This window comes from Ochotona princeps, chromosome 26 (assembly GCF_030435755.1).
Source record: "Ochotona princeps isolate mOchPri1 chromosome 26, mOchPri1.hap1, whole genome shotgun sequence".
Taxonomy (NCBI): Eukaryota; Metazoa; Chordata; class Mammalia; order Lagomorpha; family Ochotonidae; genus Ochotona; species Ochotona princeps.
Genome location: NC_080857.1, coordinates 6,658,715 through 6,686,102, shown reverse-complemented (window position 1 = coordinate 6,686,102; position 27,388 = coordinate 6,658,715). Strand labels below are relative to the sequence as shown.

Genomic DNA, 27,388 nt, shown 5'->3' with positions numbered 1-27,388 from the left:
TGTAGGGAACACGGGATATCCAGCGATAGCAGGTTAACCAGAAATGGCCCTAGGAGTCAGGATTCATCAGACTACTCTCCCAGAAATGACAAAAACCAACAAAACGAGACACCTTACCCCATCCCTACTGGTAAGTGGGGGTATAATACCTCTGCAAACATCGATGAATTAAAACAAGGTGTAAATGAAAGGTGAAATATTAGCTCAGCAATAGTGGTGGCACCTAAATGGAATGGGAACACTAGCAACTATGAGGTATGGCTGGCTATCAGCCATTTTGTAAAGAGCTGTATTCAGTGAAACAGATTCATCTGAATGAATGTGATGTCCATTTCACATCCATTCTGCCTTTTACTGCGAGCATCTTGCCTCAGCTGTACCATTTTACCCTCTTGTTTTCTGATATGGAAACTCTGACAGCTTGAAGGAGGCACCTCTGGGAATCTGCTGGACACATCTGCACACCAGGAGATGGAAGGGGACAAACGAACCAGCAAGCACTTTTCAGGCAGTGGAGTAGAAGCTGCTGCACACGAGGCATCTTCTTTCTCCCCTCATGTTTACAACTGTGAAGTGTATTCCATAAAGCTCACCAGAGAGTTCCAGCAAGGTTAAGACCAGCTGCCCATAGCAATGATGCGCTCACGCTTGATTTTGGTTCTCTCTCATTCTGTTTGACTTCTCTCAGGCTCCTGCTCCTAGACTGGCATAATCACTGAATATATACGATCTGTATGCAAGACCTATCTGACCTATGCAAGACCTTTCTGGCAGAAATCTAGGCTACAAAGAGGAAACACAAAATTTTGCAGTCTCTACACTGTTCTAGGAAAAGTAATTAACATAATTTGACTTATTACCTGTATTTTGGTAAAATTAATGGGCCATCTAGCCCTGGATTCCGGGTTACCTTTTCAGACTGAGAGACCGAGACAGAGGGAAAGAGTGCAAAAGCTTGTGAACGTCTAGCTCTGTGTCAGATGCACAGAGCTTCCTGCTAACTTAATACAGCTCTTGATCGAGATGTCAACAACCTACCAGAACAGGTGGAAAAGTTGTGTGAGCTGAAGCCTTTGCAGCAAAGTGCCATCAAAGACACTTCCAGGGGACATATGTTTGATTCTGCGGTTAAGGCATCACACTGGACAATTGTATCCTCATACGGAGGAGGAGTCCGTGCTCCACTCCTCATTCTAGATCTGGTAGGGTGTATTCTTGCAAGAAGAGGGTGACTGTTTGAGTACTTGGGTCCTTGCCATTCACCTGGGAGACTGGGATTGAATTCCAAAGTCCTGGCTTTGGACTGGCCCAGTGGTGGCAGTCACAGGCATTTGGGAAGAGGGCTCTTCCTTCCAAAAAAACACTAAAACATTTGAACGACCAAGTAGACATTACGGCAAAGTGGGTTGACAGCTAACTGTGCTGCCCACACTCCATTCTGGAGTGTGTGTGAAAGAACCCTACCTCTGCTTCCAATCCAGCTTCCTGCTAACGCACCTGTAACGCAACAGGCCACAGAAAGTACTTGGGTTCCTGCAATCCACACGGGAGAGCCAGAAAGTGCTTTCGGATCCTAGCTTCGGGTTGGCCCCGCTCCAATGGTTGCTGGCATCTAAGGAATGAGCCAGGAAGTGAAGCTCTCTCCTTTCCAGCGTCTTTTCTGTCACTTTTTCAAATAAATAAATCCTAAAAAATATGTACCTTATGGGGATGGGAAGGAACATTATGGGAATATACATTAAGGAAAAGGCAGAAAAAACAACAAGCTTTGTATGATGGTTACTATGATTAAAAGTGCTCATGAGGAGCCAGCACTGTGGTACTACAGGTATAGATGCCACCTGCAATGCACATTCTAGCTATTCCACTTCTAATATACATTTTAAGATTTATTTTATTTTTATTGGAAAGGCAGATATATAGAAAGAAGCAGAGAAAGAGAGAAAGATCTTCCATCCACTGGTTCACTTCCCAAGTGGCCGGAACTGAGCTGATCTGAAGCCAGGAGCCAGGAGCTTCTTTCCGGCTCTCCCACATGGGTGCAGGGTCCCAAGACTTTGGGCCATCCTTGACTGCTTCCCCAGGCCACAAGCAGGAAGCTGGATGGAAAGTGGAACAGCCAGGACATGAATCGGCACCCATATGGGATCCCAGCGCATGCAAGGCAAGAATTTAGCCACTAAGCCATTGTGCCAGGCCCAGAATACACTTCTTAAAAACCTACTTCAGAACATTTTTTATGATCTCTTATGTCCTGCAGCCAGAGGTCTCAGGAAATGCAAACGTCATCAGAGCCCGTAAGATCTGCCGCAGTGGTGGGCATCATCTGGCCTGCAGGCCACCCAAGGCCTGGGAAATCATTTGGTCTCTCCCTGCCAAGGCAACCACAGCAGGACCTGACATTCAGTAAATCCAAAGCAGGCTAATTTTTAAGTTGATAATTTGGTGTGGCTTTGAATGAGGTTATAAACATACAAACAGCCCTTGTCAGAGAACAAGTTCCCTTTCCCTACTGAGAGCTAAGATAGAGCCCAATGGGTCAGCACGGTGCTCTTTAGGCAGCTTTATTGTTACCACACCTCTCTTTTTAACTGCAATCTCACCAATCAAAGGGCTCTGCTCGCACATGTCTCTAGGTCTTTGTGCCTGCAGTTTCATCTGCCTTGTACCTTTATTTAATCTGAAAAGCAGTCCTCAGTCCCTCTTTCCTCTGTACATCTGTCATTTCAAATAAAAATAAATCTTAAAATATCTTGTTCAGGCCCACTATTTTACTAGAATTGGCAGATGTAGGGACAGAGGTCTCTCACCTGCTGGCTCATTCCCCAGGTGGCCGCAGTGGCTGGAGCTGAGCTGATGCCAAAGTACCTGAGTACCTGACCTTTCTGATTTTTTTTTAAAGGCCAAGTTTATACTGACTAGATATGTAATTGCAGAGTTACCTGACCTGCCACTCACGAAACTGATTAGTTCTTTGTCTAGGTGGCATGTTTTACTGATTGTTGATAATGGCCTTCAGTTTAGCTCCATTATTCACTAAAGAGTATTTTCAGAATAATTTGCTAAAGAGGAAACGACGACAGAGCAAAATGAACTGCCAGTTGAAGTGAACAGAGACGGAGAAGAGGGTGAGCGGTGGGAGGGGTGAGCAGCGGGAGGACACCCAAGCAGGGACACAGGGAACGCTGTTCTGCATTTGTCCAACCACACTCTTGGAACCTGACCAAGTCAGAGAGAAAAATTAGGTCACTGCTTTCAACTGCTTCTCTGTTTACAATTTTATATTCAATATAATTGCCCCCATTATGATTAAAAGCGAGGACAAACTCAAGATTTATTTGGGAATAAAATTATAAATAAATATCATACCCCCAAGGTTGCAAAATATGTCTTTGATCAAGCTGAAAAAATAGACTACAGTTTAAAGTCTACAGTAAAATGTGTGCTTGTTAGATACTGGTGTAAATATGGAAAGAAACCTTAAAGTTCTCCTAAAAAGTGAAGTTTTCATCAAAAAATTAGGAATCAGAAGTGCACGCATACTGTTACTGTCACACTGCCAAGCTCCGTGCATGCTGGGATCACGGGAGAAGCACACTGACCGGACCGGACGGCAGGCAACTACTTTGGAATTTCATACATTATCAACAAGCTCCTTACACTAGCCCCACGGAAAGCAACTCTGGTTGTTTACAGAGAGGGAACCGATCTGAAAGGGCATTGTTAGGCCACAGCACTGCCGGGAAAGCTCAAGACCTGGCTGAGCAAACAAACCGGGACAAAGGCAGGCGACAGATCAAGGACTCTTGAGTCCCCTGGGACTCTGGCCATGGCAGCCCTGTTGCCCTTGGCCGGGAATGACATCACCGGCACCACCGCCATGCTGTCTTTTCCAGGAGATGCTGCTTCCCCTGCATGAGTCCAGGAACTCTGGAGTCCCTGCTTGTCTGTCCCCATAACTTGCAATTCCCAAGCCCAGCTTGTACTCCAGTCCTATTCACAGACAACGCAGGGCAACAGGAAGCTGACCTTCAAGTTTTCTACTGGGAGGTGGGCCCTACTTTCTATAAACTTGCACAGTGAGGAATTTCCCAAAGTAGGAAGAGTTCCAGTGCTGAGTAGCCAAAACCATCAACAAATGGTCAATTCAGGGATGCTGTGTACTGAGACAGTGTAAAGCCTTCCGTTTCCTGGCTAAGCACCTGAAGCCAAGTATGAGGGGCTGCCTGCTCAGGACCCTGCCCCCTCAGGGTTTAAACAACGTTGCTAGGTTCACATGCCCCCCACCCCAAGTGGCTCAGCAATCCACCGGGTCACAGCTGAGATTCTTGCGTCTGTTTCAATCATCACTATCTACCAGTTGTTCCTATGCCTGGCCATAGCCTCCCACTCCAGACCTGGAAGCTAGTTCTCACCTTGCTCCTTCTCCCACCATGTTCAAGTCTCACTTAAGCGGAGGAGAGCTGGACTGAGTCCCACTCTCCCCACTCACAGACCTGGGAGAAGGCAGCTGTTAGCCTCCAGGCAGCAGCACACTTCCAGGCTGTCCGGATGATCAGAAGAGGTGAGAAAAGGCCCTTTCAGCAATGAAAATTATGATCTCCATCAACAGACCTCAAAGATTGGTGGGCTAATTATAAAATTTTGATTTTTACAATAATTTGCCATCAATTTTTTCAAGGTACTATACCAATACACTGTAGTATTTACTTATTATGAAAATATAATACTATTTGATGCCTATATCTTTATATGGAGCCTAAGTGTTTCTTTGCAACATCTTAGAATAGCTTCTTCTTCCCCTTAGTGTTCTGAAAAGGAAGGAATCTTTTAATATGGACATTCCTTTAATTCCGGCCAGCTCTCTTTAAACAAACAAACAAAAAAACAACTTTTTATTTGGAAGAGTAACAAGGGGAGGGGAAGGGCAGTGAGGGATGAGAGAATTTTCTATCTGCTTGTCTACTTCCCCAAATGGCTGCAAAGACCAGAGCTGAGCTAGCCTGAAGCTGGGAACCTGGAGCCTCTTCTGGGTCTCCCATGCTGCTTTCCCAGACTATTAGCAGGGAGCTGGGAATGGAAGTGGAGCAGTCAGGACTCAAACCAGCACTCCTATGGGACACTGGCCCTACAGGTGGAGGATTAACGAGCTCTACCACCACGCCAGCCCCTGGACATGCTTCTTGCAATTACGCTTAGACACTGTCTTCTCCTTGCCTTTCTATAGTGTACATTTGTTTCCTGTTATCTATGCATACATTCTTTGTGTACTTTCCACAATTCTTTACCTTTCTATTCTTTTCACTTTAATACTTTATTTAAAAGAACTTTTTAATTTGAATTGCAGAGCTGGGGGGGAGGGACAAAGAGAGAGAAACTGCTTTATCCCATAATTGGCTTCAATGGCAGGGACAGGCCAGGCCAAAGCCACAAACCTGGAACTCCTTCCAGGTATCTCCAATGGGCGGCAGGGGCTCAAGTACTTGGGGAACCTTCCATGCTTTCCCAGGTCACAGGCATGGAGCTGGAAGGGAAGCAGAGCAACTAGGATATGAACCAGTACCAATATAGGATCCTGACACATGCAAGGCCAGGACGTTAGCCACTAGGCTGCTGCACTGGGCCCTCCTCTACTTTTTTTTTGAAAGGGGAGATTTACAGAGAGCAGGAGAGACAGAGATCTTCCACCTGCTGGTTCACTCCCCAAATGGCTTCAACAGCTGGCACTGAGCTGATTCAAAACTAGGAGCCAGAAGCTTCTGGATCTCCCCTGTGGGCTCAGGGTACCAAGCACTTGGTCCATCCTCCATTGCTTTCCTGGGTCTTAAGCAGGGAGCTGGATCAGAAGTAGTGCAGCAGGACAAGAACTGGCGCCTATATGGGACGCTACGTTTGCAGGTGGAGGATTAGCCTGTTAAGCCTCGGTGCTGGCCCACTATTTCCTCTATCACTGTGTTGCTTCTGTTCTGGTTTCTGCCTCAACTTGAAGATATTTCTCAAATGCAGAGCAATCCTCGGACGGGCTTTCGTGCTTAGCAGCAGGGCAATAAGCAGCTGTGTGGAAGCTCTGCTCCACAAGCAGCTCTGCTTCTCTTGTAGAACTGCAAGGGAAACTGGCTTTTCATTGCACAGCTCCCAACAAACTCAGTGTGGAGCCCCAAGCAACAAGTCTTACAGATGTGTATACCTCGGGATGTTCACCATTTTCAATGTCCCAATGTCCTCTTGTATCTGCTTGCCTGGTCCTGAATTTGGAAAAGGGAAGTGGTTAACTTCACCACCGAGTGTGTGGACTTTCACAGAATTCCAGATTTTAACTTAGTGCCTTTTCTCCCCCCGCCCCATAGCTATGTCCAATTTCTGACTTTCTCTAGCTCAGTTGCTTTAGAAAATTCAGAAAATTCTGGAGACTCTTGGTCTCTTGTGTCCGGATGGGGAAAGGCAAAGGAGAGACCTGAGGGAGCAGGGCAGGGTGTCCCACCTGGTTACAAGTGCTGATCAGTGCCAAGAGCACACAGAACAAGGAGACTGAGCAGTCACTCATGCACATAACCCTTGGAAATGGAAACAGGAGTGGAGGGGTGGGAGGCAGATTATTTAACATGGAGTACTCAGCTCGCTGTGCGGAGGGAAACAAACCCAGACCCCTTTGCCCAATGTCGGGGAAAGGCTGAGGAGAGAATCCCTCTCTTCACTTCTACAATGAACTCACCCTTCTTTCTGGGCACTTCCTGTCAGCACCTGGTAACTGTGCCCCCTTACCAGCCCCTCTGCGGCCTCTAGCTAGACCACTCCTCTGGATCAAGGCAGTACCACTTCTCAATCTGCTTTCCATCTTCCCCAGAGCGCAGCACCCTTTTTCCACTGTTGTCTTCTTCCAGGTATTTGTTTCATGTTGTTACTGGAAATCCAGTGAAGTCAAAAGTGGCCTTACAACGCCAGGTCTATAGTTAAGGCTTTCTGCCTTTTTCCAGAAAACTAAACATTCTTTGTGTGAGCAAAGAGCCCTCTCTTCTGAACAATTCTCAAACCATCAGGTTGTCTGCCTATATTCACTCCTGAATGATGCTCCTGAAGCTATGAAACTAAGTCATCTCTTTTTAAGAACCAACCAACCACAAAGAGTGTATCTTAAGTCCTGAGGTTTCACCCTATATTGGCAAAATTTGTCGACTTTACAAATTGACTTGAAATTTTCATTCAGGTTAAAAAATTACAGTAAAATGCATTAAAAAAATTTTTACATTACAGTAAAATGCACATGAAACCTATTGACTTAGGGGCCGGCACTGTAGCCTCTGCTTGTGGCAATGGCATCCCATGTGGGCACCAGTTCATGTCCCAGCTGCTCCACTTGCAGCTTTCTGCTTATGGCTGGGAAAGTGGAGGAGGACGGCCCAAGCACGTGACTCCTGTGCTCACATGGGAGTCCTGGAGGAAGCTCTTGGCTTCTGCTTTCATATGGCTCTGTAGCCACTCTGGCCATCTGGGGAATGACCCAGAGATGGAAGACCTCTTTGTCTCTTCTTTTGTCTGTAACTCTATCTTTCAAATAGCCATTTTAACGTTCCGAGCCCAATGAGCTAAACATGTTCATGATCTTGTGCAGCAAGTACCACTATTTCTCTCTTGTCCTTTTATAAAATTGAAACTCTGTATATCCGTTACACAATACTCCCCCGTTTCCCCTTCTCCAGCATTTCTGGAAACCACCTTTCTACTCGTGTCTAAAATTCTGACTGCTCTTCCTCACACAGTAGGATCAGAGAGTATTTGTCCTTCTGTGACTTTTATTTTGCACAATGCTTTCAAGGTGCTCTTTGAGTCACCACTTAAAAGACTGCTTTCTTTAATTTCCATAAATATGTGGATTTTCTTGTTTTACCTGTCACAATCTCTAACTTCATCCTGCTGTAGATGGGAAAGACATTTTATAAAAACCTACTGAGACTTACTCTGTGTGCCAACTAGAAGTCCTGGGAAGTGAACTTTGCGAAGGCATGTACTAGTTGGGTAGTCAGTACATATGTCCACTGAGCTAACAGCCTTGTTAAGGCTTGTATTCCTTTATGTATCATCTGTTATTTTTTAAGTGTTAAAAAAGTTCTTATTATTTCCCATGATACAGTTTGGTAGGTATAAGGATCACCTTTTTCCCTTTATGTACCTTCTGTCTTGTTATTCTAACCATTATAGGCAGGAAGCTATTGAAATATCCAACAATCCTACAGCTGCCTGTTGAACCTTTCAGCTGTCAGTTCTTGCTTTATGTATTTGAGGAGGTATGTAAATGCATCTAGCTACTACATGTTTTTTCTATATACCTGTTTCTTGTCACCTTTTGAAATTTCATCTGCTATTGACACAGCCAGCCCATTCTGTTTTGGTTACTATTTGTTTACAATACTGGGCTATCACTTACATAATTAAATTGAATTTCAAATAAAAAGTTAATAGCTATTGTCTTAAAAACATTTGGTGAGAGCCTACTGTGCCCTGGACACTTGAGACACGAAGATAAGGATAGTTCTACCCCAAGGTGTCCAAGAGTCCAGCAGTTCAGAAAACACCAGGAAGCTTGCATTTCATACTGGAGGGCCTGGGTGTGTTTCAAGGCCTGTTCTACTGCTGACCCAGTTCCCATTCAAGCAGTCTGGAGGCAGCAGGTGGCAGGATCCTGGGACTGCTGGCTTTGGCCTGGCCCACCTCTGGCTGCTGTGGGTATTTGGGAAGTGGACCAGTGGTACGTATGAAATGTCTGCTATGCATCAGGCACTATTCCGACCACTTAACTTTTCTTTAATCCTCATAACTTTATCTTACACAGTTACTATTCTTATTTTACAAAAGAGAAAACAAGACCTGCACGTCAAATAAATCATGAAATATAGGATAACTTTCTACAAATTGAGCTCTAAGTGTAACAGCATAAAATGTCTCCAAGTGACCAAATACTGTGCGCCCCCCCACCAATGAGAAAAAAATGAGAGTGAAGCCCGCATTATAAAGCCGTCAGTAGTATCACCATGGGTAAGCGGGAGTGTACACACAGAGTATACAGAATAAAAGAAACTCAAACACCCCTAACCGTATTTGCACTGTTAAGGAAAACAAGAGAATGCACACTCAAAATTAAGAAACCACATACATAACTTTTTGTTTATTACATTACAATTTCCAGCTCAATGACAAGGACAATTCATCATGAGCAGATGAGTTAGTAACCAAGGACATCAAAGATGCAAGGGCTTGCACACAATTTTACTTTTCATTCAAAACTTAACAAGCAAAACACATTAAGAGACACTTTGTGTTTTGAAAAATAGTATACGTGACAGATTCGGATTTGCTGCTAAAACTCCTCAAAAATACAAAGTATTTAGGGATGGTGCCGTGGTGCAGTGGTCCCCTGTGGTTCTACACCCACATCCAGTGAGTAGCAGCTGGCGTTCTAGTGTTTCCTCTCCCTACCCAGTTCCCTGCTGCTGCACCTGGGCAAGTGGAGGACGGTCCAAGCGCCTGGGCCCCTGCGTCCACACGGGAGCCCTGGAAGAAGCTCCTGCCTCCCAGCTCTGGCCATGTGGCCATTTGGGGAGTGAAGGTAGATGGAAGATGTGTTTCTCATTTCAAAGAAATAATTTAAAAAATGTGAGAAAAATGGAGAGTGTCATGTTTTTGTTAATGCTATAAATTTACATTTTTTTGGTAGTATTTTCTGACAAATGTTTTAGAGCTAAAAGAATGACAGTCCAAACGACTAGGTTAACCTTCATAATATCTTTCCTATAATTTAAGTAGCCCACTATTGTAAAAAGTAATAATTCCCATTTTTAAAAAGTATTTTAATGACATTTTCAGTTACCACAATAAAATCTAATCTGTTCCTAAAATACTAAAGATCTTAAGATTCTTTTTTTTTTTTAGCCTTTTGTTTTTAAATTTTACTTTTATTGGAAAGTCAGATAACAGAGGAGAGAAAGAAAGCTCTGCTGATTCATTCCCAAAGTGGCTGCAATGCCAGAGCTGAGCTGATCCGAAGCCAGGAGCTTCTCTCCAGGTATCACGTGAGGGTGCAGGGGCCCAAGGCCTTAGGCCATCCTCAACTGCTTTCCCAGGTCACAAGCAGGGAGCTGGATGATAAGTGGAGCTGCTGGGATTAGAAACGGGCCCCTATGGGATCCCAGCACGTGTAAGATGAGGATTTTAGCTAAGCTATTGCGCAGGGCCCAAATTTACGATTCTTAATGTAAAAATATCAAAATTCTTGCGCTCAAGTTTATCATAAATGCCTTCTGCATACTCTTTCCATTTTATTATTTATACTGATATTTATTTAACTGGGCCATTAAATAATTTTTCAAGGCTGTATTAATGGGTTGGCTTAGAAAGTTAGAAAGGTATTTTGCTTTCTTTTTTTTTTTTAAGATTTATTTATTTTTATTACAAAGTCAGATATACAGAGAGGAGGAGAGATAGAGAGGAAGATCTTCCGTCCGATGATTCACTCCCCAAGTGACTGCAACGGGCTGGTGCTGTGCCGATCCGAAGCCAGGAACCAGGAACCTCTTCCGGGTCTCCCACGCGGGTGCAGGGTCCCAAAGCTTTGGGCTGTTCTCCACTGCTTTCCCAGGCCACAAGCAGGGAGCTGGATGGGAAGTAGAGCTGCCAGGACACGAACCGGTGCCCATATGGGATCCCAGCGCTTTCAAGGCGAGGACTTTAGCCACTAGGCCATGCCGCTGGGCCTGTTTTTGCTTTCTTTAAATTCAAGTCCTTTAAGCAAATTATTAACATTATCTTCTAAAGGCAGCTTTTAAAATTTTATTCATTTTAATTCTTTTTTTAAAAAAATGTACTTATCATTTTTATTGTAAAGTCAGATATATGAAGAGCAGGAGAGACAGAGAGGAAGATCTTCCGTCCAATGATTCATTCCCTAAGCAGCTGCAATGGCCGGAGCTGAGTCGATCCTAAGCCAGGAGTTAGGATCTTCTTCCAGCTTGCCCATGCAGGTGCAGGGTCCCAAGGCTTTGCTGTCCTCGACTGCTTTCCCAGGCCACAGGCAGGGAGCTGGATGGGAAGTGGAGCTGCCGGGGATACAGGCGAGGACTACAGCTGCTAGGCCACCACACTGGGCCCCATTTTAGTTCTTTAAAACACAGACCTCTACCTTCCATCCACTGGCTCACACCCTAACTGCCTGCAATAGCCAGGGCTGGATGAGGCCCACGCCAGGAGCCAGAAACTCCACCCAGGTCTCTGAGTGGAAAGCTCAGGACTTGAGCCATCACGTGCGGCTTCCAGGTGCGCGTTAGCAGTTAACTGGATTAGAAGTAGAGGCGGTAACAGGATTTAATCCCAGGCCCTGCAGAATGTGGCTGTTTCATCAACTGTGCCACAACACTATTCTTTCAATAAATATGCATTAGCTAACCTAGATTTCCAAGATAATCTGCTATCACGCAGCTTGCTCCTCTTTCACAGAGTAGCAAATTCCCTTTGATCTCCCCAGGAAGGTGTCTTCCCAGTTTTGAAATATTGATTCTAACATTTATCAACAGACGTATGCTACTTTTAATATAACTTTCACTCATTTTCCAGTAAGACAACAAAGGTATTCTCCTCATTTAAAAATTTCAGTTTAACTCAAAAAGGCACCTGTGCTTTACCATGGGCGTTTGCTATGCCAAGACACAGCAGTCAGGCTCCAAAAGAAGACAGAGTATCTGGAAATAAGAAGCCCTGTCGAATGTTGTTTCAGATACAAATGCCAACTATCTTTATCTTTGTAATAAAATGTTATTCCAAACATTAGTATCAACAATATATCAAATGCAAGTATGAGAATTTAACCTTGAAACCTGGACGACAGGGCTAGTTCAAAGCTCAGGTGGAGGTGGGATGCATATGGACATTTAAACATCCCATAGCCATCACCTCAGCAACTAACACTCTCAGTCTCAAGTACTGAATGCTCGGTTTTAACATGAAATGAAGACACATTAAGACTGGTCCTTCCTCTGACTCAGATGTCTTAACAGCAGATTCAGAAAACCAGATCCTGTCTCACCCTCCAACTCAACTCAACTCAACTCACACAACACCCTGCTCTTGATGACAAAGGTGTAACGCTGGAAATCAAAAACATCAACTTGGAATTTCGTACCTTGTGCAAGCATGTTGAACTCCAGGAACAGTGCTATGTGGTAAAGCTCCATGGCTTCTTCCGCCCTGGCCATGCTGGGCTTCCCTGCGACCAGCGCCTGAACTTCTCCGAGACTCCCCACAGAGGGGCTACAGTGCAGGACGGAGAGGTCCACCACATCGGTGTACATGCAGTATAATATCACCTTTGCATATTTTTTTGGTATAATGGACTCATCTAGTATAATTCTTGTGGGAGTCCTCAAAGTTCGGTCTGTGATTTCTTCACCAGTCCGTATTCTCCTTTGTAATAAATTCCGGAAAAATGGGGATCTTGCAGAAATAATAGCTTTATGGGCTTTGAGCTCTTCATCTAAACAGTTCTGATTTCCACCAAAAGCTTCAACCAGTTCAGAGTCTGAAGAAAAACTAAGAACAACATCATAGTAACACATGGAATCGAAGAGTCCTCGCATATCTACATCGAGGGAATTGGGGGTTCCAAATTCCTCACTAAGCTGCACAAGGATATCAACGTTCTGAAACCTTGAGTCTTCCATTCCAAACTCTCCAGTATAAAGGTAGTGTAAGAGCGCAGAAAACATGGGCATGTCAATACCAGCCGTAGCGATGTCCATTATAATCTCTGCCCCGTACTCTGGCGAGGAAGAAAGCAGTGTTTTAAAAAACGGACATCTTGCTGCCAAAATGGCACGATGAACAGGAAAACAAGTTTCTTGAAATATTAAGTCTACATCAGTACAATACTTGTACTCATAAAGATCAGCCATATCTCTCTGCAACGTCCGGGCCTCTGGTCTAGCCAAGCTGGCTTGTAGAGAAAGCTCCTTTAAGGCTGAAGTTCCCTCATATTCCTCCACCAAGGCGTTGACGTCTCTAACATCCCACCCAGACAGGAGTTCTCGCATCTGCTTGGCGTGATCGGCAGACCTATTAGATTTCCGACGCTTAATAAACTTCTTTTTGAGGGTGGCAAGGCCAGAGGTTCTCTTTTTTTTGTCTTGTGGTTTCTCATGGCCATGGTCAAGGCTATACAATTTTGATTCACAACCAAAGCCTTGCTGGGAGTAGGATGATGTTCCTAAGAAGAAAAAGAAACAAATGAAAAAATCCATTTCTTTTTAAACATTTTCAATGTGTAACATTCTTCATGCTAGGAAAAATTTCGCAAACACATTTCCAGTCAAATAACACTGACTTTTACGAAAGTTCAAATCACTTATTTTTACATTAAGTAAAGGACAGACAGTAGATACTTTTTTTTTCTTTTTTATAGTAAATGTATACACACAAGAGCTCTGCTGGTTCACTCCCCAAATGCCTACAACAGACAGGAATTCAACCCAAAGCTCTCGCAAGAGAAAGAGAAGCCCAACATGTGGGTCATCACGGCTTCTTGCCAGGCCCGCAATAGCCGACTGAAGTTAGGAGCACAGCCAAGTACAGAATCCAGGCACTGTGACGTGGAACACAGTGCAGCAGGACAAAGGGCAAACCCAAAGCATGAATTTTTTTTAAAATAATAGCTTTTTTTAAAAAAAAGATTTATTTTATTTTTGTGCCTGGCGTGGTGGCCTAGCGTCTAAAATCCTGGCCTTGAATGCGCCGGGATCCCATATGGGCGCCGGTTCTAATCCCGGTGGCCCTGCTTCCCATCCAGCTCCCTGTCTGTGGCCTGAGAAAGCAGTCGAGGACCACCCAAAGCCTTGGGACCCTGCACCCGCATGGGAGACCCAGAAGGGGCTCCTAACTCCTGGCTCCTGATTGGCTCCTAACTCCTGGCCACTGTGGTCACTTAGGGAGTAAACCAGTGGATGAAAGATCTTTCTCTCTGTTTCTCCTTCTCTCCGTAAATCTTCCCAGTAAAAATTAATAAAATCTTTTAAAAAAGTCCATGGGAACCCTTATGCTTGCTTTCTTAAAAAAAAAAAAAAAAAAAAGGTCAAGTGGTAAGTGAAGAATGTTACTTGCATGTAATTATAAAATGCTTCTCATTAACTACACCAAATATACACTATAGCTGTATAGGCAAAGTAAGTGAACCAGGCAACACCTATTTCACTATTTTTAGACTAGCAGAGATTAGACTGCTAGTTTACCTAAGATATTGACAATTATGGTTAAGACATCAAAGAAAACATCAGTTTGGCTATACAAAGTTTATTAAGGATTATGCACAAATGTAATTTACATTTGCTGAAGTGGGGATTTCATATGCTACAGAATTCTTCACAAGGTGTCCAAAGCTCAATTCTCTCTTCATTCACAAAATATACTGAATATAAATCCACTTGTGGTTATAAAACAAAATTAAATTAGAAAAACTGAAAGTTACCTATAAAAGTCTGTTGGGCCTGTGAAGCTCCCCCTACCCTCGGGGAACAGGAGTGAGGATAGTTAGACGCATTAGCGCCCATTGTCTTCAGTCACTCGGGCATTCCGTCTGCTGGCTCTTCAGAGGGTAATCCCAGAGGCCTTCCTGAACCTTCAACCCTGGATCCAGCAGCCTCCTTTCATCCATTTCTTGATATGAAACAAAAATAATTATTTTTAAAAATGTATCTCTTTTCACACTGTTAAAGAAGCTACTATTGACAACTGTTTACATTTACAAATGACAGTGCCAAATTTACAAGTAAATTACTTACAAAATACAAATAAGTCTCTGCAAGTCTGAAATATAAATCTATGTTAGCTACAATTTTTAAAAATAGATTTTATTTCTTTTTATTGGAAAGTCAGATTTACAGAGAGAGAAAGCTCTTCCACCCGCTGGTTCACTCCCCAATAAGCCAGAACAGCCAGAGCTGAGCTGATCCGAAGCCAGGAACCAGGAGCTTCTTCCCGGTCTCCCATGCAGGTGCGGATTCCCAAAGCTTTAGGCTGTCCTCAACTGTTTTCTGAGGCTACAAGCAGGGAGCTGGATGAGAAGTGGAGCAGCCAGGACATGAAATGGTGTTCATAGGGGATCCTAGTGCAAGCAAGGTGAAGATTTTAGCTACGAGGCTATAGCATCGCGCCTGTTAGCTACAATTTTGAATCACAAAATTTACAACTGCATGCTTTGTATGACATAAGAAACTAACACATCAGATAAATTTTAAAATAAAAGTATTTCAAAATATGGGAGAAAGTACTTGGTCTAAACTAAAAATAAATATTTTTTTGTGTGTGTGTGTGTCCTCAGAGGCAACCATTACATATTATAATCAAACTTTCCAAACCACTTAAAAACATTTAAGATTCAAAGAGTAGCTAATTGGGCTCAGCACAATAGCCTAGTGGCTAAAGTCCTAAAGTCCTTGCCTTGGATGTGCCGGGATCCCACTGGTTCACGTCCCGGTTGCTCCACTTCTTGTCCAGCTCCCTGCTTGTGGCCTGGAAAAGCAGCTGAGGATGGCCCAAAGCCTTGGGACCCTGCACTCCCCGCCCCCCTGCCTGTGAGAGACCTGGAAGAAGCTCCTGCCTCCTGGTTTAGGATCGGCTCAGCTCAGGCAGGCTGTTGCGGCCACTTGGGGAGTGAATCAGCAGATGGAACACCTTTCTCTCTATCCCTCCTTCTCTCTGAAAATCTGCCTTTCCAATAAAAATAAATAAATCTTAAAAAAAAAAAGTAAGTGACTGCTTCGCTTTTCTGCTTTAAGATGAGATTGCTTAAACTGATCTTTATTTGCGTAACTGGCCATTTTATAGGAAGGGAAGGTAGACAATTTAAATTAATATAATGGTACAAGAAAAAGCAAAACATTTTATTTATCTTCCTTCTGAAAAATATGGTTTTTGGTCATTCGTTATTGTGACTGAATATGAATAGGGAAGCAGCAGTAAGAGACAACTTTAAACAATTTTAAGTTAAATTACAAATTAAACTTAAATCTCAGAGTTCCAAGCAGGAAATGTAAACACAAAGGAAATAACAGGGTAAATAAAGATAGTTTTAAATCTATATACCGTTTGACCAGAAAGGGTAATGGTTTAGAAGGAAAAAAACATAATTTTTTTTTTTTTTTTAGATTTTTATTATTACTGGAAAGCCAGATATACAGAGAGGAGGAGAGACAGAGAGGAAGATCTTCCATCCGATGTTTCACTCCCCAAATGAGCCCCAACGGCCGGTACGCGCCGATCCGAAGCCAGGAGCCAGGGGGTCTTCCGGGTCTCCCACGTGGGTGCAGGGTCCCAAGGCTTTTGGGCTATCCTTGACTGTTTTCCCAGGCCACAAGCAGGGAGCTAGATGGGAAGCAGGGCTGCCAGATTTAGAACCGGCACCCATATGGGATCCCGGCATGTGCAAGGCGAGGACTTTAGCCGCTAGCCCAAGCCGCCGGGCCCCGGAAAAAAACATGTGGGTGCCGGTTCTAATCCTGGCAGCTCCACTTCCCATCCAGCTCCCTGCTTGTGGCCTGGAAAAGCAGTAGAGGACGGCCCAAAGCTTTGGGGCCCTGCACCCGTGTGGGAGACCTGGAAGAGGTTCCTGGTTCCCGGCTTCGGATTGGCTCAGCTCCAGCCATTGTGCTCACTTGGGGAGTGAACCATCAGACGGAAGATCTTCCTCTCTGTCCTCCTTTCTGTATATCCACCTTTCCAATAAAAATAAATAAATCTTAAAAAAAAAAAAAACCACGAGGAAATCAAGGGCCACCACTGTGGGCATAGCAAGTTCAACAGCTGCCCACGGTACTGCCATTCCATACAGTGCTTGCTTGAATCCCAGCTAGCTACTCCACTTCCATCCCCGTTGATGTGCCTGCCAATGCGGTAGAGAAGGGCCAACAAGCTTGGACTCTTGCACCCAGCTGGGAGACCCAGAAGCAGCTCGTGATTCTGCGGCCATTTGGGGAGTGAATCAGCAGAGGGAAGACATTGTCTTTGTTGCTCACTGTGTCTTTTCCTCTCTGCACTCTACCCTCGTCCCCTTGCCCTGCACCCGCTCCAGCAAACTTGGCTTTTCTAATAACTAAAAAACAAATCTTAAAAGAAAAAAAAAAAAACCTGCTTGGGTCATACCAGTGACACATAGTGCTGGCATCCCATATGGGTTCTGCTCCACTTCCCGTCCAGCTCCCTGTCTGTGGCCTGGGGAAGCAGTCGAGGACAGCCCGAAGCCTTGGCACCCTGCACCCACGTGGGAGACCTGGAGGAGATTCTTGGCTCCTGGTTTTGGATCAACTCAACACCAGCCGTTGCAGTCACTTGGGGAGTGAATCATCAGACGGAAGATCTTCCTCTCTGTCTCTCCTCCTCTGTGTATATCTGACTTTGTAATAAAAATAAATAAATCTTTAAAAAAAAAAAGAAAAAGGAGATCAAAAGATCAGTGAGCAAGTGAGAGGAAATGAGCCGAAGGTGGTCTCTCGGAACTCAAGGGGAGAAAACTGGACCGAAAACACACAGGACTGAGGCACTAGGAGAAAGGAATTTGGAAGTCTTGATGTGTGAGGAGGAGGAGAAGGTGTGAAAGCAAATGAATAAGTGAACAGAAATGATTTGATAAACTTCTACAAGTTATGTGAGTGCACTGTTCTGGAGACACCTGGCAATGTGCGCAAACACCTTTGGCTGCTGCAACAAGGGAGAAACAGCAGGGTGAAAACTGGCATCTAACAGAGGGCAGGACTACTGCTCAACATTTTGTAAAGACACAGGACAAGCACCCGCCCCCAACAGAGAATTATCTAGCCCCAAATATAAGTAATCTAAGGTTGATAAACCTGTAGTCAAGAGTGTGAGGGATACAGAAGAAAGGTTAACCAGAGAAACAGAGCTTCTGGTTAAGTGAGACCACTCAAGGAACAGAGGAGATGTCAGGCTCTCTCTCTAATAACCTAACTGTCACGGCAGGAGACTAGAAATAGCCTCAAAGCCTTTTTTTTTTTAATTTGAAAAGTCCATTGAAGTATAATGACATCACATCTATCCAATAAGCACATGAATATATGGGTAAACTTTCAACTATGTGCTATATTGTGATTTGATATAGATAAGCTACTTATCTTCTGAGGTAAAGGTAAAAATACAGAATACTAAAAAAAAAAGAAGAAAAAGAAAACAGATTTATCTGCTTGAAAATCAGAGAGAGAGAGAGAGAGAGAGAGAGAGAGAGAGAGAGAGACTTTCCCTCCTCTGGTTCAATCTCCAGGGGTGAGCCAAAATGAAATCAGGAACTTCATCTGAATTTTCCATGGGGCAGCAGCAGCCCAAACCTGTGGGCTGTCCCCTGCTGTGTTCCTAAGCCATGAGCAGGGAGCTGGATTGGAAGTGGGGCAACTGAGACAGAAGCCAGCACTCTCATGGAATGCCAGCATTGCAGGGGCAGCTTCACCTGCTGTGACGGAGCCAGTCACGTAAATACGGAATATGTTTTAAGATTTCATATACACACAGAAGTTATATTCATTAAAAGGTCAGTAGAAATGATCATTTTCTGCTCAACTGCAGAGTTTTTACTTTTTATTAAACTATTTAGAACATTAAATCACTGTTATGCAAATTAAAATATTATCACAAAATAAGTTAAAAAATCACCAGTGTCCAATGTTTAATTTTTAAAAATTTAATTTGTTTTCATTTGATTGAAAGGTAGTTAGGACAGAATCTTCTATCTGCTGATTCACTCCCCAGATGTCCATGATTGTTAGGTCTGGGCTAAGCAGAAGCCAGGAGCCTGGCACTGCTTCTAAATCTCCCACATGGTGTAGGGACCCACGCACTCACAGCATGTGAGACACTGGCAACAGGCCGCATGGGAAGCAAAGGTCCCAGACTGATGCCAACATTTCAGTACAGGATACAGGCTCCCCGGGGCTCTTAACCACTGCACCTACTTGATTCCCATCCCTATAATTTTATATTTAAACATTTCCTGCATCTCTATGAAAACTAATCACAAAAGACCTGTACAGCTGCTCCCAGGGGGATAATACGAAAAGGAGGTCTAAAACAGCTCCAGTATTAAAAGCTGCAAGTGATACTGTTAAAAAGCACAAGGAGAAGTTAACAGTTGGAAAAAACAGAGCTGAACTTATCTTTGGTGGGTAGAGGAATGTATTTCAGGTCCACAACTGACTTGGTCATATGTAAGCACAAAAAATACTATTTACTGAGCTACCAGAAAGGTATGGGGGGAAATTAAAGAAAAAATTTCTCTGCTCTCAAATAAAGAAAAATTTTATTCATTAAAATGAGTGAATCTTAATTCATTCACTTGCTATGTGCACAAAGCTATTTAGTCATGAACAAGATAGGTCTAATTTCCTTTCTTCAGGTACTTCACACCGAGTGAGACCTGCTCAATAGGCATGAGTCGTGGAGAAGAGCTCAGGTCAGTGGAGATGGCCACCAGCTATGCAGCAGGGCTACGCACATCTGGATCCAGCTATGGTTGCCCATTAACTCACCTTCCTTTCTTCTTCCCTCTTACCTTCCTTCCCTTCCTTCCCCCCTCTTTCTTTTATTATTAGTCCTTTTTTTTTTTTTTTTGGAAAGTCAGATATACAGAGAGGAGGAGAGACAGAGAGGAAGATACTTCATCCGTTGATTCAGCCGCCAAGTGGCCACAATGGCTGGTGCTATGTCAATCCGAAGCCAAGAGCCCAGAGACTCCTCTGGGTCTCCCATGCAGGCACAGGGTCCCAAGGCTTTGGGCCATCCTTGACTGCTTTCCCAGGCCACAAGCAAGGAGCTGGACAGGAAGTGGAGCTGCCGGGATCAGAACTCGTGCCCATGTGGGATTCCCGGTGCGTTCAAGACAAGGACTTTTGCCACTAGGCTACAGTGCCAGCCCTTTCTCTCTCTTTTAAAAAGGCTTATTTTTATTGGAAAGACAGATACACAGAGAAGGACAGACACAGAGAAAGATCTTTGTCAGTTCACTACCCAAGTGGTCACAACAGCTGGAGATGAGCTGATCTGAATGCAAGAGCCAGGAGCTTCCTCTGGATCTCCCTTATGGGTGGGAGGGTCCTCAACTGCTTTCCCAGGAGGGAGCAACCAGGATGCGAACCAAAGCCCATATGGAATCCTGGCGCATTCAAGGTGAGGATTTAGCCACTAGGCTACCATGCTGGGCCTAGACACTTCTTCTTCTTTTTTTTTTTTTTTGCCAGCTCTGCCATTTCTAAATTGTATGATCTTGGGCAGATTTTTTATTTCTGCACCTGATGATAAATAGAAATGTCCATGTTACAGAAATGCTGAGAAAGTGACAGCTGAGATGGCAGCTAAGATTGATGCCATTTTCTCTTGGTGAGGACTGTGGCAGGAGACTTTGAGATGCCAAAACAACACTCCGAATGGCAGAGGAAGCAAGAACGCGGTAAGACTCAAGGAGAGGACAGGAGCTGCTTCCCTGACAGAGTAAGAGAAATCGCACATCAAATGCAGGGGAAGGTGTGCAGCCCCAGCAGCAGGTTGTGAGCTACAAGAATTAAGGTATGAACTTTTTCTTAATCAGAAATTAAGGAGAATGCAGTACAAAGAGCACATATAAAATCTAGGGGAGAGATCTTAAATACTCAAAATTTGAAATCCAAAAAGAACTGAAGACATTTTCTTTCTATTTTTTTTTTAATTTTTCATGGAAAGTTCCACAGGCTCAGCCCTCGCACTGTTTTCCCCTATATTATTACAGTAGTATAGTCCTTCAACAACAACCGCAAGTCCATCATTCTGCTATTGAGTATATCGTGACATTGTTAGGTAAACACAATGGTAGAGGTACGAAGTCCAGCATCCTACTGTCAAGATATACTTAACAGTTTCATTGGGAGTCCATCTTTTATTCAGAAACAGAGATGCATACTACAACGTATCTTCACTTTTCTGTATGCTAGTCTCCATCATACAGTTCCTCCAGACGAATACAGAGGAAGGGTCAGTGCAGTGCCACAGCAAGCGAATTCTCCACCTGCTAGCACAGGGATATATATTCTACTCTTTTCCTGTATGGGTGCTGGTTTGTGTCCTGGCTGTTCCACTTCCAATTCAGCTCTTTGCTTATGGCCTGGGAAAGCAGTAGAGGATGGCCTGTACCCATGTGGGAGGTTGTACCCATGTGGGAGGCTGGGAAAAAGCTCCTGGCTCCCGGTTTCAGATCAGCCCAGCTCTGGCCATGGTCATCACTTGTGGAGTGAACCAGTGCATGGAAGTGTTCTCTCTCTCTAAAATCTACCTTTCACATAAAAAGCAAATAATTTTTTTTAAAGTTCATGGAAGAAAATTGAATGTCTGAGAATTTATCTTCCAAACAACATAATAAGTGTTTTCACATAAATCACTGTAATGAGTCTACATGAGAACCTGGAGAAGGATTTATTCATTTTTAGATTTGGAAATTAAGGCACAGTGACATAACTGCAGCTTAGTAAAGAAAAAACCAACAACCACATCAGAGCAAGAAGGCTCTACCCAGGTAAATATGACAAATGCATCTTTTCATAGTCATCCCATACATGATATCCCAAATTGCTAAATATATATTCTATTCTTTTCCTTGTTTTAAAAATAACTGCAAATTACTATGTTGAAATTTCATTTTTAACTATAGCAACAAATGGCAAATGACATTGAGTCTGTATATTTTAACTCTCCTTCCTCCTGTCAGACTTTATTGCCAAAGCACGTGACAGCACTCTGACTCCATAATTAAGGCTATAATGAGACTGCTCTGTCACAAGCTATTACTACCATTTGCTACAAACCCATCTAGTTTTGCCACAAAGCATTTTGCTTACAAGAAAATTTTTATGTCTAGTCTCAAGCAAAAAAATATTTTAGGAAAGTCTGAATACAAGAACAAGCAGCTCTTATGATGTATATTTCAGAATTTTTCTTTAAAGAAATATTCACAAAATAATTGGCCAGGTAAAACTGACCAAAACACAGGGATAGAAGATACACTCCGTACTCGAAGTTACCTAAGGGAGTCTACGCCCAAGAAGGAAGGGAACAGCACACAGCACGGTTCACACCGTACCTTTGTAAAGGACTGTGGCGGGAAAAACATATTTTCATTAAAAATTTGTATTAACAGGTAATATTTGTATATATGTCCCATTTTCTTGGCTACTGAAATTTTCCAGATAATAATGAAGTGCGAACAAAGAACTGTGCTTGGTCTGAGTTTTCCATTTCCACTTCAAAGACAGTTAACATACCTCATATTTAAAAATACCTTACAAAGCACTCTTTCACGCTATTTCATCCCAACAACTCACTTATGAATATCTACTACACAACAGATGCTGCGCTATATCCTGCACATTTGGGTTTAAACACAGTCCCACAGAGTGAGATGCACATGCAAGTGACTGTAACCCGCTGTGGTAAGGGTTGGGAGAGAATCTATGACTATTGTACGGATGACAAAACTGAAGAATACAAAGGACCGCACCAAACAGGAGGTTTTTAATAACCAACAATCCAAGGACTGGCTTAGCTGACCAGCAGTTCGTCAGTCCTAGAAAGTCCCAAGGCAGCGAAGGAAGGCTGGAGGTGGCAGAAAGCATGGGGAATGTTGCCTAGAACCCGGATCTTGGGATCTGCCGTCTCTAGACGTGGTCGTCACAGGCAGATGACAAGGTAACAGGAGGTCTTGGGTCCCCAGGATCATGTTCAACAGGGAAGAATCCTCCACCAGAAACAGAATCTCCTAATCTGGGAGAAGTAACTATTCATGGGGTGCATTTCTGGAGTTGGTAGCAGTGTTGGGGGGGATGGATTCCTGCCTTTCTCACGAGACTGGACTAGGTCTTGCAGAAGCAAGGTGTCATCAAGTGGGTGGCCTTCTCTGTCCCTTGCTTCTCTTCTTCACACACATCCACCCTGTGATGCCACCCCTCCAGTAACAATCCAACATGAGGCCCTCACAAGATATGACTGCCCTATCTTGAACTTCCCTGCCCCAGAAACATAAGCCAAAAATAAATTCCCAGGTCTCAAGTAGCCTCTTCGACTACGAACAAAAGCACAGGGAGTACCACGAGCTGATCGGCTTAGATTCAAAATCTACACCTAAGGTTGGTATTGAATTCCTTTCTCCGTCTCTGAAGAGCAGATTTCTGCTAGTAAAGCAAAGTAGATAAAAAAAAATATGCAGCTAGCAATGAATGACAAAGGAAGGATAACAGAAGAAAAACAAAAGCACACAGCAGAAACCGCTAGGGATTCTGGAGTGGCATCAGATCCCGTCAGACAGCCTGAAAACCTGGACTTTGTATTACAGAAAATGGAAGTTAGCAATTTTAAAATAGGGAAGTAACAAGCTCAAATTTGGTTAAGGAACACAACCGTGACAGTGATGTATACGGAGAGTGATGCAGAGAGCAAGAACAGGCAAGCCACAGACTTAGCCAGACGTCTGTGCGACAAGCCATTCAGATTAGTGAGGCAGGTGTAAGAGTCCGAGAAAATGAAATGAAACAATCACAACTACACATGCAAGAGAGAAAGACGGTTAAGTAATGCACTTCCACATCTAGTTTTTTTAATAGATCAAAAAACCGAGCTTCACACAGGCTGAGAGATTTCCTGAGAAATTCAGAACTAGCAATTCTGAATAATCTGGAAAGGTGGCCAGAAACTGGAGGATTGATCCTCCACGCAGTTCTATTACATCACAATTATATCTAAAAACCCCAATAATGCTCAAAAAAGCAGACTGCTTTGTATTTCGTGATTTAAAACATTTTCTGTGTATTGGATTAAAGGCAATTCCTATTCATTTCAATCTTAATGTTCATATAATGCGATAATAACATAAATGTGCCCACTTATAAAAAAAACAATAAAAACCACCATAGCCTGTATTAGATTTTTAACACACATTTTGGGGACCAGCACAGTAGCATAGTGGCTAAAGTCCTCGCTTTGTACGCACTGGGATTCAATATGGGCACCAGTTTTAAACCCACTTCCCATCCAGCTCCCTGCCTGTGGCCTGGGAAAGCAGTCAAGGACGGCCCAAAGCTGTGGGACCCTGCACCCACGTGGGGGACCGAGAAGAAGCTCCTGGCTCCTGGCTTCAGATCAGCTCAGCTTGGGCCGCTGCGGCCACTTGCGGAATGAACCAGCGGACAGAAGGTCTTTCTCTGTCTCTCCTCTTTGTAAATCTGTCTTTCCAATAAAAATAATTAAATAATATAAAAACATACAAAGGATATCTGCTTTAGAAAAAAAGGTTACTTGTCTTCTTTCAAGAATAAATGAGCTTGATTTTTTTTTTACTATCATTAGTTAACAGTGGAAATGGTTTAAAATAAAAACAAACATTCTCCATTAAAAAATGATAAGCAATATACTTTCTAGTGTACTGGATCAAAGCTTCGACTTCTGCGTCTTAATTCAATCTGCCATTTCGGCGGTGGGCATTTGGCACCACAGTTCAGATGCCACTCAGGACACCTGCCTTCTGACTGGATTCCTGATCCTTGCCAGGGCACACCCAGAGACGCAGCGGGCAGGGCGCAAGCACCTGATCCCCTGCCACCCCGTGACGTGTGGCCTTGGCCCAGCCCAGATGTGGCTGTGCAGGGCTTTTAGGAAATGAACCAGGAAATGGAAGATCTCTGTCTCTCTCTGCCTTTAAAATAAATAGAAAGTAAAAATTAATTTTAAAAAGCAACTACGTGTCAGGATAGGAATAAAGTTATGAGCAAAACAGTATGATAATTATCCAAGGTATACATTTGTATTATCTGATTGTCAGTCTTTCCCACTGTATAACCACAATACTAGTTTTTCTTCACTCAAAACAGGTCTATAAATGTACAAAGATAAAATTTAAAATGTCAGCTTCACAATAACACAGCATTCTTCCAATGATATTACAATTTCCTCATTCACCAATCTGAAAACACTTTTTTTCCAGCATCCATAATAACTTTTAAATATATAACTAAATATACACTTAAAAGTACACACATATACTTGCTAAAACATTCAACAGACCAGGATTATAAGGAAATATATACACACATTCATGCATCATAAAAAGCATATACTTAGAAAATTCATACAAATATAATACTCAATGGTGAAAGATTAAAAACTTTTCTGTAAGATCAGGAATAAGTCAAGGATGCCTGCTTTTGTGACTTCAAGTCAGCACAGTAAACGAAATCCCAGATAAGCAATTAGTCAAGAAAAACAGCATTTGAACCGAGGAGTAAGGACCTTAACCATCTATAAATAACATGACCGTATGTGTATAAGAATGCAAACATTCCGGGCCTGGCATGGTGGCCTAGCAGCTAAAGTTCTCACCTTGCACGCATACCGGGATCCCATATGGGCACCAGTTCTAATTCCAGTGGCTCCATTTCCCATCCTGCTCCCTAATTGAGGCCTGGGAAAACAGTCGAGTATGGCCCAAAGACTTGGGATCCTGTACCCACAGAGAAGAACTGGAAGAGACTCCAGGCACCTGGCTTTGGATCGGCACAGCTCTGACTATTGGGGCCGCTTGGGGAGTAAATCATCCAACAGAGGATCTTCCTCTTTGTCTCTCCTCCTCTCTGTATATTTGACTTTCCAATAAATACATAAATGAATGAATGAATGAATGAATAAATAAATCTTTAAAAACAGAATGCAAATATTCCACCTCAAAACTCTTAGAATAAATGAATTTTGCCAAGTTGCAGAAAATCAATATGCAAAAACAAGCTGTGTTCTCACAGCCTAGCAATGAATATTCCAAAGAGAAGATGAAGAGCACTGCCCTTGTCCCGGCAGCAACAGAGAGCATAAAACACTGCGGGGTAAAAGTAACCGAGGAGACGGAGCCTTCACTTCTGGAAGCACTCTGACATACTGCTTCAAGAAACCAGACACAAACACATGGAAAGACGCCCCCTTCACTGATCGGGAAACTTAATATTGTTACAAACGTCAATACTCCCCAAAGCAACCTAAAGATTCAAAACAATCCCTAACAAAAACCCAATGGCTTAGTTTTGCAGCAATAGAAAAAAAAAATCAATCCTAAAATTCATATGGCATGTCAAGGAATTCTGAATGGTGGGGAAAAAAAATCCTGTAAACAAAACAAACTGAAGGCATCACACTTTTATTTCAAATTTTACTATCAAGTTAGAATAATTAAAACCAAATGTTAGGCCCAGCTCAATAGCTTAATGGCTAAATCCTTGCCTTGAACACTCAGGGATCCCATATGGGCACTGGTTCATATCTCAGCTGCCCCATTTCCCATCCAACTCCCTGCTTGTGGCCTGTGAAAACAGTTGAGGACAGCCCAAAGCCTTGGGACCCTGCACCCGTGTGGGAGACCCAGAAGAAGCTCTGGGCTCCTAGATTTGGAAAGGCTCAGCTCTGGCCGTTGTGGCCACTTGGAGAGTGAATCAGTGGATGGAAGATCTTTGTCTCTCTTCCTCTCTGTACAGAAGGAAATAAATACATCTAAATGCAACAGAAATAAATACATCTAAAAAAAAAAGCAATTCATGTCTAACACTGGATAAATAGATAAAATGTGGTATATACATGTAATGGAATACGAATCAGGTTTTAAAAAGGGAGAAAAGTCTGAAACATCTTATATACATATAGACTAACTTAAAAAAGCCCATCACAAATACTGTATGATTCCATTTATGTGCAACACCTAGAGCTGCGAACTTTGCACTTACAGATAGGAGAATGTAGCTAATGGGAGATGAGAATAAAGTTAAAATGGGGAATTAGTGTTCAATGGATAGAGAATCTCAGTGTGGAAAGATGGAGGCAGTAATGTTTGCACAATGAGAATGTATTCAATGCTACTAAACTACACTTAAAAGCAGTAAGCTGGCACAATGCACCTGCTCTGCAATCCTCCTTACTATCAGGCTAGCATCTCATCTCTTCATCCCCAAGTACCTGCAACAGCTACTGCCTATGCAGGTGCATGCCCCACTCCTAACTCAACCTGCAGCTCTCCTCCAGCCTCCAGGCTTCCACAAGAGGATAAAATCCAACCTTTCCACAGACAATGGCATTTCTCAAAGAAAGCCGTTTCCCAAGGAAATCCAGCTATCACCTCTGCCTGGTCACCCAGGAAGCTAACCCGCAGGTTACACTCTCACTTTCCCCTCACAAACTCACCGCTCCAACCTCTGTCAATTCAGGCCTCAGAGGCCAACTCAAGACCCACGTGTCCCAGGAAGTTCTTCAGACTCCAGCGGCTGCGCAAGTCTGCCTTTGCCCTCAACACCTGCAGCATGCCTTC

At 43.3% G+C, this 27,388-nt stretch overlaps 1 protein-coding gene across 1 annotated transcript in view; it reads right to left on the bottom strand.

The window, feature by feature from the left end:
• The window catches only part of BTBD7 (BTB domain containing 7), a 52,450-nt gene that overhangs the window by 23,163 nt on the left and 1,899 nt on the right, over positions 1-27,388 (bottom strand). Inside the window, exons 2-3 of the mRNA XM_058655407.1 lie at positions 14,501-14,688; positions 12,167-13,246 (exon numbers count right to left, since the gene is read on the bottom strand). Of these exons, the coding sequence (XP_058511390.1) occupies positions 12,167-13,246; positions 14,501-14,582 (1,162 nt within the window). The 5' untranslated portion in view covers positions 14,583-14,688. The remainder of the gene's footprint in view (positions 1-12,166; positions 13,247-14,500; positions 14,689-27,388) is intronic.